Below are 14982 nucleotides of genomic sequence, written 5' to 3' on the forward strand. Positions count from 1 at the left end.
CCACCTTTGGATTTTTATGAGACAGGATCTTGAATTGCAAATCAGTTGATTTGGAACCCACTCTGTAGCCCAACCTAGCCTTGAACTTAGGTCTTCCTGTCCCAAGTGCTAGGGTTACAGGGATGACCCAGCACCCCTGGCTGCCTTGCTTCCCTTTGCTTCTCCTCCTTTATTTTGTTAGAGGTGGCTCTAAGAATTGTACCCAAAGACTGATTCGTGCTAGACAAGTGCTTTACCCCTAGAACTCACAGGCCCTAAGCTGTTGGCATTCCTCTACCTGAAACTTTCAAGTATTGGTATTACAGGTATAAACTAGCATTCTTGGCTTCCTTAACTTTGATTTTTGGAGACAAGGTCTCTAATCCAGTCTGGCCTAAAACCCCTTATATAGCTAAGGATGATATTAAACTGCCGATCACCCTGCCTCCACCCTTTGAGAAAGATTATAGGTATAGGCTACCACACTGCTGGGGATTAAACACAGGGCCTTAGGCTTGCTAGGGCACAACCACTCTACTGACTGAGAACTGTTTCCAATCCCTTAAGCGACTTGGTTGGTTGGTTGATTAGCTTTTGTTTTTCAAGACAAAAGTTTCTTTGTAGCCCTGGCTGTCCTGGAACTCACTCTGTAGTCCAGGCTGGCCTCACAGATCCACCTGCCTTTGCCTCTTGAGTGCTGGGATTAAATGACTTTATTTATTTCTTATGTATATAGAGTTCTGACTGTATGTATGCCTGCAGACCAGAAGAGGGCGCTAGATCTCATTACAGATGGCTGTGAGTCACCATGGAGTTGCTGGGAATTGAACTCTGGATCTCTGGAAGAGCAGCCACTGCTCTTAACCTCTGAGCCATCTCTCCAGTCCATGACTCTTTTTTTTTTTTTAAGTAAAGGAATTAGTAATTTTATTTTCACATGTACAACTATAAATTAAAACTGCTAGGGCTAGCTGGGCAGTGGTGGTATACACCTTTAATTCCAGCACTTAGGGAGAGGCAGGCAGATCTCTGAGTTTGAGGCCAGCCTGGTCTATAGTGCAAATTCCAGGACAGCCAGGACTACACAGAGAGACTGTCTCAAACACACACACACACTGCTGGGGTGGGAGGGGCGGCTCAGTGGTTAAGTGTATGTGTTGCTCTGGCCGAGGACCCCAGTTCAGTTCCCAACATTCACACAGTGGCTCATAAGGAGATCTAGATTCTCTGACCTCCAAGAGCATCAGGCATGCATGTGGTGCACAAACAAACATGCAGACAAAACATGCAAATAAATGAACAAATACCTGGAAACTTCACCTTTTATCTGGCTTCTCCCCTCTAAAACCCAAGATGGAACATGTCCCCCTTGTCATCCTACTGAAATCACTCAGGCGTAGCCCCATGATCCACTGGTGAAACAGAAGAGATAATACAGGACAGAGCAGTACCAGCAGTACCTCCCTTATGTCTGGCTGAGTCATCTCTGGCTAAGTGGGGACCATCTTGTGGAAAGTGGGAGGGTCAGCTACACACTTTTAATCTTGGTTTCTTAAAAGGCTACATCAGGATAATAAGTTTGAGACCAGCCTAGGCAGTACAGTGAGTACCTGTTTCTCAAAGTGAAGGGGTGGTGGTGAAATGGGTCCTTTATGGAAACAGTCACAATAAGGGAGGGAAAACATCATCAGAAACCCTGCCCACCATGACTTGTGTTTTATATCCCATTGGTCAAAGCCAGGTTCAATTCTGAAGGAGGCTAGGAAGGCAAGTTTTGGGAGAGGAAAGGTTTGTTTTAATTTACCCCTGGGAACTAGCATTTAGTACCTTTCTCTCAGCTGGAAAGAATGGGAAGAAGGGTCATCTTAGATGTTTGCTGTGGCTTAGATCTTCAACGTTCCCCAGACACCACTGTATTGAGGCATGATCACCAGTACTGCACCATTGCATAGTGCAGGAACTTTTAGGAGTTAGAAACTCATGGAAGGAAATCTCAGTGGGATGTGTCTTTGAAGTGGATAGTAGGATATGACCCTGTGTCTTCCTGTCTTTCACTTCCTGGCTGCCATGGCTAGTTCTGCTAGGCTTCCAAGCACTGATGTATGGAAGCAGTTGCATCACTGAAAAGATCACCCCAGTTTAGGTGCATCTCTACAATTCCCTTGTCTACTTTGCATGTGCACTCCACAACACACACATACTCTCTCTCTCTCTCTCTCTCTCTCTCTCTCTCTCTCTCTCTCTAGATAAATGTTCAAAATAGATAAAATACAGTCCAAGTAAAACCCACTGGCCCAGGAAGTTGCTCAGCAGGCAGAGTTCACTGTACAAGCATGAGGGCATAACCTGATGCTCAGGAACCACATCAAAGCTGGGCATGGTAATATGCATCTGAAAGCCCAATGTGGGAAGCAGGAACTGGGGGAGAAGTATCCCTGGAGCTCTGTGGGTAGCCATTCTAGCTGATCTACGAGCTCTAGGTTCATTGAGAGACCTTACCTAGAAAAGTAAGGTGGTAGGGTTGGAGAGATGGCTCAGTGGTTCTCCACAGTAATCAACTGCCTGTTAACACCAGCTATAGAGATCCAATGCCTCTGGTCTCCAAGGGCACCTGCATTCATGTATATATACCCACACAGACACACATGCATACATAGAACTTAAAGATAAAAAATAAATAGAAAGAAAGGTAAAGGATAGGAGTGATGGTACACACCTTTAACCTCAGCACTCAGGAGGCTGTGCTGTGAGGTCCAGGCTTGCCGGATCTACAGAGCTAGTTCCAGGACAGACAGAAGTATTTATTACACAGAGAAACTTGTCTTGAAACCAATAGAAAAAGGAAAGGGGGGCAGGATGGAGTTTCCAGGGCCAAGTAGCATGGCTAACATTTAGGGGGGAGGCAGAGGCAGATGTATTTCTGTGAGTTTCAGGACAGCCTTGTCTGTATAGCAAGTTCCAAGACAACCAGGGTTACATAATGAGACCCTGTCTCAAAACCAAACAACAAGAAGGAAAAAAGTTTCTAATGCATGTATCTTTCCTCTTTTTTCTTGCCTAGAATGTGTAGCAATGGCAATTGTATTGTCAAAACACCTGTGTCATATGGTATGGATGGAAGAAAGTAGAATTTAGGTCCCTGTGATTTGTGAAGCTGCAGAAGCTTGGGATTGCATCATCAGTTTGAACACATTAGTAATAAACTCAAGAGTCACCAACAATGTGCCTGAGTCTCATTAGGGAAGGGAATCAAAGCATTTTCCCCTTGCAGTCATTTAACCCAGAGTGAGCACAGGTTTGAATTCTCTACTTCACTCTTCCTGTGTCTTCCATTGTCCTTTATCTGTTATACAAGTCTGAATCTGTGCTAGCCTAAATGCTGTCTTAGGGTCTGTCCCTGCATCTGTGTGCCTATGTGTGTTTGCTCCTAACAAAGGCCTTTGTTCCCTCTTTTATTGACCAGTACAGACAGCATCACATGGGAAAGGATTGAAGGACACGTCACAGAAGTCTTTAAGAGTGTTACAAAGAATTAAGTCCCTGACCCAGATAACAAATGCTATCAAATAATATCCATATGCTGTGTCAGCATTTATGATGGATATTTGTTTAGTAAAGTTTGCTTTCTAACTGCGGGGATTGGGAATAGGGAAGTGGCTCACACCTTTAATCCTAGTACAGGAGACAGACACATTCATGTCTCTGAGTTTGAGGCCAGCCTGGTCTATAGAGCAAGTTCCAGGACAGCAAAGGCTACACAGCAAAGCCTGTCTGGAAAAAATAATAAAGTTGCTTTCTGCCTCTAGTTAGTCTTTCTTTGTACTGCCAGCCCACAAAAAATGACATGGAGACTTATTATTAATTATGAAAGCTTGGCCTTCAGCTTAGGCTTGTTCCCAGCTAGGTCTTAATAACAGTTAACGTGCTTATACTAATCTATGTTTTTGCCACTTGGCTTTTTACCTTTTTCTCATCCTGTACATCCAACTTGTTCTGTGTCTTGCTGATGTCCTCTGTGGGTCTAGATTCCTCCTCCAGTTTGTCTCCTCAGAAGTCCCAACTATTCTCTCCTGCCTAGTTATTGGCTATTCAGCTCTTTCTTAAACCAATCACAGAGACACATCTTTTACACAGTATAAACAAATATTCCACAATATCTATTTGCTGTTTTCAGCATTTACTACCATAACATACACACATGAGCATGCACGCGCACACACACACACACAGATGTGCACCACAAACAATATGCATTATCCATGGGTCAAGGGCAAGGAAGAGTATATAACTGAAGATTTAGGTTCTTTTAATGACTGTATGAGGCCAGGCAGTTGTGGCACACACCTTTAATTCCCAGCACTCAGGAGGCAGAGGAGGATCTCTGTGAGTTCTAGGCCAGCCTGGTCTACAGAGTGAGTTCTAGGTTAGCTAGATTTGTTACACAGGGAAACCCTCTCTTGAAAAACCAAGAGAGAGAGATGTTCATTGTTTGAGCATTGTTTTCTAAATAATTTTCATCTAGGTTAGTGAGAATACTTTTTGGAGGCTCTAAAGTACCAGTGTATGTATGTTCTCTCCATATACACATAAGTCCTTTTTGGCTATCTAGCAGTCTGCGTATGTAACCAGTGCATGTAACCAATCAACCCAAAGCTTACCAACTTAAAACAATGATTTATAGAAAGAAAAACTATGTATTGTTTCTCTTGATTTGTGTGGCATCATCTATCTGGCTTACTTAGCAGCTGCATTCAACTGAGGGGTCTAGAATGACAGATGTCTTGGGCTTTTGTTTTCTGTTGGACAAGATGACCCTTCTTTCTCTCCACATATTCTTTTCTCCATTGTTAATCTAGTTAGAGCTTCTTTGTAGGGTGGCTTGCTTTTAAGGACTGAAAACAAAGCCACCTGGCTTCTTGAGGACTTGACCTGGTTCTGGCACACATGCTCTTCTGCTGCAGACAGTGCAACAGCGCTTAGAAAAGGCTGTTTTGTTACAAAGCATTGGCTCTGGTTAGACTCAAGGCTGAAGGCACAGGAACAGGTCATTGTCTTATACCTGCAGTCACCTTGGGTTCCAGGAAGAACAAAGCCTTTGAAGACTGGCCCCTCCACCAGATCAGATGAGGGCAATGCTGCATCCTGGTCAGGAGGTAATCTTATAGAAACCCATGATTCACAGATTAACAACAACAAATGATCAGGTTATCAGTTTACCAACTGCCTTGCAGGACTGGAGCTGAGACAGTGATGGACAGGGCTACTCTTGACTAGGACTCTTAATTCTGCACATATCTTTCTTCCTTCCCCAGATCTCTGCTTACACCAAAGCTTGTATCAGTACCCTGAGGATGAAGTAGGAGTCAAAGACTCCCTATATGTTTCTTTCCCTGATAGTGATGAAATCTTTTCCTGCTTTACACCATTTTTCATTGCCTTAATTATTACCTTGGGAGAGTGACCTCGCCTGACTTGTTAGAGCTGTTGGAGCTAAAACTCCACTACAACTTAGGTGAGTCACGTACCTTGTGGCATCAGCCATTAGTAACAACCCTGAATGCATGGGAAAGATTCAAGGGTCCCATACAGATGTTGAGATCACTTTTATCACTTCTTCCTCCTCCTCCCCCCTTTTTTTTCCAGACATAGTTTCTCAGTGTAGCCTTGGCTGTCCTGGAACTCACTATGTAGACCAAGCTGGCCTTGAACTCACAGATATCCACTTGACTCTGCCTCCAGAATGCTAAGATTAAAGGTTTGCACCACCATGCCCTGCAGGACTTATTCTTATCTTTCTACTTTGGCCAAAACCCACTGCTTTCTATCATCTGAGGAAGCAGAGAAATGCATGTTTATATTGTTCAGGCTCTAGAGTCTGATTCAATAATTTCCCTGACTTGGTACACTTCAAGCACTGCCCTTGCTGTCCAGATCAGTTAGAAGGTGTTTTGAGCTTTGTGTATACCTGCCATCTGCCCTGAAATACTCTGTCTTTGAAGGCTTTTTTGCTCTGGGGGGTCTTTTGAACTATTAGGTACCCGCTGTTTGTCTAATAGGCCTTGTCTTTGGGCTCTTTTGAACAGTTCTGAGTTCATTTGGATTATTTGGGAGTCTGCTAAGGTGCCAGGGAAGCTTGGTTTCTGGATTCCATGCCAGGCAAAGGTGACTGAGGTGGAGGGACAAACATGCCAGGCAGACAGAGCTTAAGTGAAAAGTTTTATTAGAAAGGGGAGGGAGGGGGAAGGAAAGAAAAAGGAGGTAAAGAGACACAGAGAGAGGGCAGAAGAGAAGAGGGAGACAGGAAAAGTCCTGTCTGCCTCAGGGGAACAGTGGGAAAGAGAGCACTGGATGGAGGTCTTTCTTTTAAAAGTGTCCTTTGCACCTGGCTGAGCGAATTCTGTCAGGTGATAGACCAAGATAGGGCTATATAGTGGAACCCTGTCTCAAAAACTAAAAACAAACAACCCTCCACCCCTGCTGCACTAGCTACCTACTGGAGCTTCACAACTGAGAGTTCGGATGAGTATATATACCATTTACACCCCCTTAATTGGCAATATCAAAATAAAAGTGCTTAAAAAAGGCAGTTGAGCCAGGTGGTAGTCACACACGCAGAGAGGCAAGCAGATCTCTGTGAGTTCGAGGCCAGCCTGGTCTACAGAGCAAATCCCAGGACAGGCTCCAAAGTTACAGAGAGAAACCCTGTCTCAACAAAACAAAACAAACAAACAAAAAAATAGAGCAGTTAATACAAAAAAATACAACTTGTTCCCATTGAGTAGCATCCTGGAGCAGAAAGAAATGTGTTAAGGATAGCATGCCCTTCTGCCCAGTGGGACTGACTGTAGGGCTAAATTTTTGGAGAAGTCCTTACTCTAAAACTGTTTCTAGGACTGTGTGATGGCTCTGCCGGTGAAGATGTTTGTCACCAAAACTAACAACCTGAGTTCAATCCCTGGAACCACATAGCAGAAGGAGAGAACTCTACCTTTCACATTGGTATGACATGTTCTTCACAACTCCATGCACAAAAATAAATAGAACATCATTTTCAGATACAGCTGTTTGGGAATGGTGCTGCTGCTGCATGAAGGTTTTTAGTGCTTCTCTTTGAATGTATCTGCCCCGTGTTGCAAAAAAGAATATCCCTAGAGAGTTTTCAGATTTAATTAACATTAGATTGAATAAATTCATTAGGTTCTCAACATAGTATTATGCTAGAGATGGGTTTGAAAAAAAAAAGATTAAAGATCTAGGGCAAACATAGGAGGCACTTGCTTAGAGAACAGCTGTCTTTTGGAAATTTTGGACAGTGGAAGCATGGAAAGCAGCTTATAAAACCCCAGGGCACACTTACAAAGTCATCATTTTATCTTTTATCATCATAAGGTCGGAAGTTAACAAAAAACCCTGACCGTAAATTAGTAACTTTCAACTCAAAAAGTTGCTCTAAGGGGCCTGAGCCATTCAGACCTAGAGTTCAAGGACAGCCTGAGCTACTTAGAATGGCCTATTAGCAAAAAAAAAAAAAAAAAAAAAAAAAAAAAAAAAAGAACCAAACAACCTGCCAGTTTAAGGAACTTTAATGAAGTGAAAATGTAAATACTAAAAACAATGTCTCATTTTTTTTTAAATAATTTTTTGACCTTTATGTTGCAATTTTCTCTCTTCTTTCTTTTTCCCCTGAGGAAGGGTTTCTCTGTAAAACAGCCCTGGCTGTACCGACAATTGCTTTGTAGATTAGGCTGACCTCAAACTCACTAAGATCCCCTCTATGAGGGGATTTTTATCCTAATGTGCCATACTTTGTTCTCAACGTTCTCCTCACTGTCCTGTGTTCCCCATTAGCTATTTCCTTACCTTTCCCTTCTAGTGGCAATCCCTACATATATATTTTATATTACGATAACTTAAAAATAACTGTAGCATATACAAAAGTTACCAGCAATAGTTCTATTATTTATATTTAAAGGCTAGGAGTCCTTTATAGCCTGGATGGCCTGGAACCTCCTAGGCTGACCTCAAACTCAGAGATCCATATGCTTCTGCCTCCTAAGTGTTGGGATTAAAGGCATACACAACCATATTTGGCTTATTTTTAAAATTGATTTTTATCCTGTCTCAAGGGTCTCATGTAGCTCAGGCTGGCTTGCAGCTTGTTACACAGTACATGACCAGTTAGTCCTCCTGCCTCTGCCACCCAGGTGTTCTTAAAATACTGACTTTTCATCCCGTGATGGTTATCTGCCAATGTCACACAATGTGGGGTCATATGGGACGAGAGAATGCCTCCAGAGGGCATCCAAGAGCAGCATCTTGATTTGATTACTGACTGGTGTGGCCCTGTGGGCGGTGCCACCCTGAGCAGGTGGTCCTGAGTTGAATAAAACCGCAAGCACAACAATAGAGTGCAAAGTAACACTTCTTCCTTTCAGATTCTGCCTCAACTTCTCTTGATGGACAATTAGATAAAAATAAAACCTTGCCTCCCCAAGTTGCTTTTGGTCGTGGTGTTTATCTCAGCAAAAGAATGAAAACTAGGACACACCCTAATATAAAACACAAGACAACTTTTAAGACAGGGAATATTTTATTTAAAACCCATCAGTGAAATGGAAGGCTTGGGTCTAAAAGTCAGTTAACTGCATGAAAGCACACATTGCCACATACAAATTAACTGATCAGACCACAACTTTCTTTGTTGGAACAGAATAAACTTCCCTGTAACAGCAGCACCTTTGTGACAATTAATTTAGTATTCCTCTCCTTCTTCCTCACCCTCTCCTTCAACAGAATCCACACCAACCTCCTCATAATCCTTCTCCAGGGCAGCCATGTCTTCACGAGCCTCAGAGAACTCACCCTCCTCCATACCCTCACCCACATACCAGTGCACAAAGGCACGCTTGGCATACATCAGATCAAACTTGTGATCTAGGCGAGCCCAGGCCTCAGCGATGGCTGTGGTGTTGCTCAGCATGCACACAGCTCTCTGGACCTTGGCCAGATCTCCACCAGGTACCACAGTGGGAGGCTGGTAATTAATGCCAACCTTGAAGCCAGTGGGGCACCAGTCCACAAACTGGATGGTACGCTTGGTCTTGATGGTGGCAATGGCAGCATTAACATCTTTGGGAACCACATCCCCACGGTACAGCAGGCAGCAAGCCATGTATTTACCATGGCGAGGGTCACATTTCACCATCTGGTTGGCTGGCTCAAAGCAGGCATTGGTGATCTCTGCTACAGAAAGCTGCTCATGGTAGGCTTTCTCAGCAGAGATGACAGGGGCATATGTGGCCAGAGGGAAATGGATGCGAGGGTAGGGTACCAGGTTGGTCTGGAATTCTGTCAGGTCAACATTCAGGGCCCCATCAAATCTGAGGGAAGCAGTGATGGAAGACACAATTTGACCTATCAACCTATTTAGGTTAGTGTAGGTGGGGCGCTCAATGTCGAGGTTTCTACGACAGATGTCATAGATGGCCTCGTTGTCTACCATGAAGGCACAATCAGAGTGCTCCAGGGTGGTGTGGGTGGTGAGGATGGAATTGTAGGGCTCAACCACAGCAGTGGAAACCTGGGGGGCTGGGTAGATGGAGAACTCCAGCTTGGACTTCTTTCCGTAATCAACAGAGAGCCGCTCCATCAGCAGGGAGGTGAACCCAGAGCCGGTTCCCCCACCAAAGCTGTGGAAAACCAAGAAGCCCTGAAGACCTGTGCACTGGTCAGCCTGTAAGAAAAGAAAATGCATTATTGTATCAACAGGACATACTCCAGCACTACTTGCAATTCCTTAGATGGTGAAGCATATTTACTTGAAAGAAAAAAATAGTGAACTGGTATTAGAAATGACCAGGTGTACAAGTCTACTTAATTAATGCAGTGAACAAACTTTATATTTTGGCAGGTACCAACACTCCCCCACCCTGCATCTTAAATGTATCCTTCTATGTGGTATTTACCAGCTTGCGAATTCTGTCCAAGACAAGATCAATGATCTCCTTGCCAATGGTGTAGTGGCCACGGGCATAGTTATTGGCAGCATCTTCCTTGCCTGTGATGAGCTGCTCAGGGTGGAAGAGCTGGCGGTAGGTGCCAGTGCGGACTTCATCTGGAAAAGGAGACAAAAATCAGCCTTCACCAACAGCTGACACAAGCTTGCTCGCTCATTCACCCTTCGGGGTCTGAAGAGAGGTTCTGAGAATGTGACCAGGACAGAATGCCACTCACCGATAACTGTGGGTTCCAGGTCTACGAACACTGCCCGGGGCACATGCTTGCCAGCGCCTGTCTCACTGAAGAAGGTGTTGAAGGAGTCATCTCCTCCTCCAATGGTCTTGTCACTTGGCATCTGGCCATCAGGCTGGATGCCATGTTCCAGGCAGTAGAGCTCCCAGCAGGCGTTGCCGATCTGGACACCAGCCTGGCCAACGTGGATGGAGATGCACTCACGCTGTGGAAAAGGGGGAAAAATTATGAAATTAAGCTGTATTTCTATTTTATATTTTAATAGATTTCTAAAAATACAAATATTGTTGAAATTTATTTGGAGTCAAGTTTCACATATGACAGAAACAATGAGTACCTGCTACAAATACTGCAAAGGGGTGTGGTCTGCATAATGTCACCTTAATACTAAAACATGGTGCAAGCCCATTGTTCCCACAGCCATACTTAAATAGAAGAATTTTCATGTTTGAAAAATACTTAAAAAACTCAGACTCTGTAAAGTGAGATAATTGTCTGGAATTATTTTAATTGCTTCTTTTCCTGATAAGTAAAGATGAATGCTTCATGTTATAGGATCTGGTATTTCAACATGGACATCTGTACTGCGGCTGAGACCAGGAGCCACACCCTTCTGCAGAACCCATCAGCACTAGACAAAGTGTGACTTCTGCCTTGCTGAGTCTGCTGTGCCTGGTGGTAGCCTGTGCCCTTTGTTACATTATTTAACAGAGAAAGCTCTGTTTCCAGCGGCTGTCTATATGATCTCTTCGATGCTTTCAGTGCCCTAAGGTTCTTAACCCTGTCTGGGCCATTTGCCTGAATTAATGAATTAGTGAACAAAATTAGTGAACAAAAGACAGTTGGATACAGAGTATGATTTTTTTTCCTTGCAGCAGTTTCATTAAGGTAATGAAAATTTTCCAGTTTTCCACTATAAGGAACTGAAATATCCTTAAAACTAAGTTAGAAACAATTGCCAACAATAAAAACCGAGTAAAAAGATAACATTTAAAACTAGAAAATGGTATTTTATTCGATAATTCTTTATATACCACATAATATATTACTATTATTTCATTCTATAGTTTTTTATAGTCTTTAGAGCTAAACTTTCATTGTCTGCGGGGGTGGGGGTGGGGAAGGGCGTTTCCCTGAGTTCTGACAATCAGGGTAGCTGGGGCTTCAAAAATTGGGCTTTGTCCCTCACCTACCACCCAGTCCCCCTCCTCCCCAGCGAGATCAAACAAAACCTCTTGTAAGACTACAGTTCCACAACAATTTTTTAAAAATAAAAATACAAAAACCATTCCCGAGGGAAGTTTAGAGAGGGCGAACCCCTCCCAAAACGCCACGGAAGCAAGAGACAAACAACTCCGCCCCTGCGCCTCCCTGACACCGGCTGCCATGGATCCGACGCAAACTAACCATTTTCCCGGAGAAGTGGGGCGGCGTTTCTGGAGTGCGTGCTTGGACGCCGCCCTGCCAGCCTGCCCGCCCGCCGCAACGCACCCCTCTAGCCGTGAGCCCCAGCCCCGGCGGTCCAGGCTGTGCTAGCGCCTTTGTTCGTCCCCGGGTCTGGGCGTTTCCGTGTCCCGCACTGCGGCTGAGGGATTTACGGACTCCGCACAAAGCTCATTTTAACAAAGCATCGAGACCACCCTTCCAGGCAGGGGTGACAAAAGGCTTAGGTTTTCCCTTGCAGATCACAGATCTTGGGAGCCTGATTCCACACCCCCCCACCCCCCGTTACCGAGGGCCAGGGAAGAAGGCTGGCTCACCATGGTTGCTGCTTTGCGGCTGCCGGAGGATGGTGGAGGCGAAGAGGAGGTGTTGCTTCTTACAGCGCGACTCTTAAGCGGTCGATGTAAGAGAACCTGCGGCACATGGGCGGATGCGGCTCCTTATATACAGCTCGGTCACCATGGGGATGGGCCACGGCCTTTTCCTGTTGGTCCAGACCCCTCTGTCTGCCCAGAGAAGCCGCAACAGGAGAGTGGTGATTGGTGCAAGCGACATGGTATGAGGTAATCTCTCCCCCCTCCCCCTAGCATCCGTAGACTTTGCATCCTCAGACAAAGGCTGAGCAAAGGCAACTAGCCGAGCATCCATTATGGGGTGGGGTTGGGGAGGGGAGGAAAGGGAAGGGAAGAAAGAAAATTGGGGCTGGGTGATTATACATGGCTTAAACCTTAAACTGTAGTTAAAATAATACAAGGTTTTTCCCAATACTTAATCACAAAAATTTTCTTTTTTTAATGGAAAATTCTAGCATTTAATTCATAATACACTAAATTTGACTACATTTCGTCAGGATCCAATATCTTTAATTGCTTTAAAAAAAATAGAGATGGAAATGATGGTACAAACGGCTTCGGTAAATGCTGATGTTCATAGTTATTGTTATTATTGTTTGACGAGATTCAGAAGCCCACTAGGAATAGGCCACGATTGTAATCCCAACAGCACGTGGGGGTCAGAGGCAGGAAGATCCGAAATTCAAGGTCATCCTAACTGGCACAGAAAACCCAACCTTGGAGGAGCTGAGGCTGGAGGATTGCTGCTGGTTTGAGACCAGCCTGGATTATAGTGTGTGATCAGGTCTCAAAAAGCAAAAGAGAACAAACTAAAGAGAAATAATATACAAAACAGAATTTATAGTTTACAAGAGAACTTTGTTTACCGATAGTATTCCCTGTCACCCCCTCCATGCCCACTCCCCCCTCCCCCGCGCAGCCTGTGATATTTATCTCTAGAAATGAGCCATCTTTTCTAATACAGGGTTCAGAAACTATAAGGAGAAAGAATTGAGTTTTAAAACTAGCTCTTTCTTTGTGTGGGCTTATATTTCTGCATTGCTCTTTTTTTGGGGAGGGGTGAAATCAAGTAAAAATGACAGATATCATTTTTTTTAAAGAGTAGAGTTATATAATATCAAAGGAAACCATTTTGCAATGTTGCTTTCATCCCGGACAACTGTGCAATGTCAGCCCGACTGTAGTTCATTTTACATAGTTCCCTAAATTCTGTAAATAGCCCTTCTGCAGTTGGGCTTCTAACTGTGGGAACAGTAATTCCTCACACCACTGCTATTCAGCTAGACTGTAGTTGTTTCTCAATTGGCCCTTGGGACAAAAATGCCTTGCTTTCACCCCTAGGAAATGGATTACAGAGGCATTCTTTCTGTTTAGAAAGCCTCCATTATCAGCCAGGATGGTGTATATAGAGCATGTCTCTGAGCTGCAGACCACTGAACATTTGCTGAACGAAATTTCAGAGGTAAAGAGGTATTTGTTTGTTTGGGCACCAAGCTGAAAATTTGGATTTTGGCAGATAATTTCCCGTTTAGTTTTCAGTAGCAGAGTCTTGGTTGTCGGGGCGGACTATTTCCAGTGAACTCTATGGAGTCCATTCATTCCTGCCCGGCTGGCAGGAGTGGGTGTGGGAGGGAGGGCCTTGGGAAGAAAGCAGCTGCAGGTTATGCGGAACAATGGTGGCCACCATTCTTCCAGCTTGCCATCCACAGCTCTGGTTTTCTTGTTTGGATGTATTGTGAAAAGTCTTTCCTAGGGAAAATCAAATCAGTAAAACCCACACAAATTTGTTTACTTCTTGCATATGTCATGGGAGAAATAATCCCCCACCCTCTCTGTGATTTTAGGAAATAAAAGTGTATTTTAGTAAGTAAACAGAAACAAAGATGACTTGACTACTTCTAATCTGAAAATACATTTAACAAGGGTGAGAACTAATGACGGCAGCTCTGTCTTAGAGATGCTCACACCACTGTGTCTCTTAGAGAAGGCCACACCCATCCATGCTCTTGGGTATTTTCTGACCACTTCTGCCTCTTTCTTAACTCAAAATTTATTTTAAAGTCCTCTAATAAATCCCAGCTCTGCTTCATTAAAAAATGGCATAAAGGAGATAGGGATTGATAAATAGCTTATTGAAAATATTGTTGCAAAAAGTATTGCATTTATTGCACATATTTCTTTGAGAGAAGGAGGAAGAGAGAGAGAGAGAGTATGTGTGTGTGTGTGTGAGACAGTGTGTTTGGAGGCCAGAAGACAACTATGAAAGCAGAGTCTCCTGTCACCATGGGAAAACCAGGAAAAAAACCCCAAATCCTCAGCCTTGGTGGCAAGAGCATTTACCAGCTAAGCCTCCTCTTCTTCACTGAAATTTTTTTTAATAATGAAAAAAAATCATACTCTACAGGGCCCTGATGAAGTGTAATACAAATCCTTTTTTTTTTTTTTTGAAGTACAGTGATACATTTCTACAAAAGACTGAGAGATGTCTTCTTTCCCCAGTACTCAGTTCCTCAAGCATTTTACAGAGGATCAAAAGAGGATTTGCAGGATGGATTCTTTGTCCTTCTGCCTCAGCACCATCGCCATTCCGATCCTTATGCAAATGAGAGGCTTTTTTCTCTCCCCTTGAGCATAAATAACCATAAAATCTGGGCCAGGAACAGACTATTTAAATACCACAATCTTAAACATATAATGGAGATCAGTGTGCATGGGTTAATGTGATCTTTCTCTCTCTCTCTCTCTTTCTCTCTCTCTCTCTCTCTGTTTTTTTTTTTTTTTGTTTGTTTGTTTGTTTTTGTTTTTTGGAGACAGTCTGTGTAACAATCCTGGCTGTCCTGGAACTCACGTTGTAAACCAGGCTGGCCTCAAACTCACAGAATTTGCCTCTGCCTCCCAAGTATGCCACCATTGCCCAGCTTTCACTAAGATAATTTTAGGCATAAGATGTGCTTCT

General features: G+C 43.8%; 1 protein-coding gene across 1 annotated transcript; it reads right to left on the bottom strand.

The window, feature by feature from the left end:
- Positions 1-8652: 8652 nt before the first annotated feature.
- On the bottom strand, positions 8653-12144 carry LOC127226047 (tubulin alpha-1A chain). Its single transcript, XM_051189841.1, has 4 exons — positions 11991-12144; positions 10213-10435; positions 9945-10093; positions 8653-9712 (listed from the first exon to the last, which is right to left on the bottom strand). Exons 1-4 carry the CDS (start codon positions 11991-11993, stop codon positions 8732-8734), a joined length of 1356 nt encoding a protein of 451 aa, XP_051045798.1. The 5' UTR covers positions 11994-12144; the 3' UTR covers positions 8653-8731.
- Positions 12145-14982: the final 2838 nt, after the last annotated feature.

This window comes from Phodopus roborovskii, unplaced genomic scaffold (genome assembly GCF_943737965.1).
Source record: "Phodopus roborovskii unplaced genomic scaffold, PHOROB, whole genome shotgun sequence".
NCBI classification, from domain to species: domain Eukaryota; kingdom Metazoa; phylum Chordata; class Mammalia; order Rodentia; family Cricetidae; genus Phodopus; species Phodopus roborovskii.

Coding starts and splice junctions, on each gene's coding strand:
- LOC127226047 (XM_051189841.1), bottom strand. Junction 10,094..10,212: donor CCTGGAACCCACAGTTATCG/GTGAGTGGCATT, acceptor CTCCTTTTCCAG/ATGAAGTCCGCACTGGCACC. Junction 9,713..9,944: donor TGGACAGAATTCGCAAGCTG/GTAAATACCACA, acceptor CTTTTCTTACAG/GCTGACCAGTGCACAGGTCT.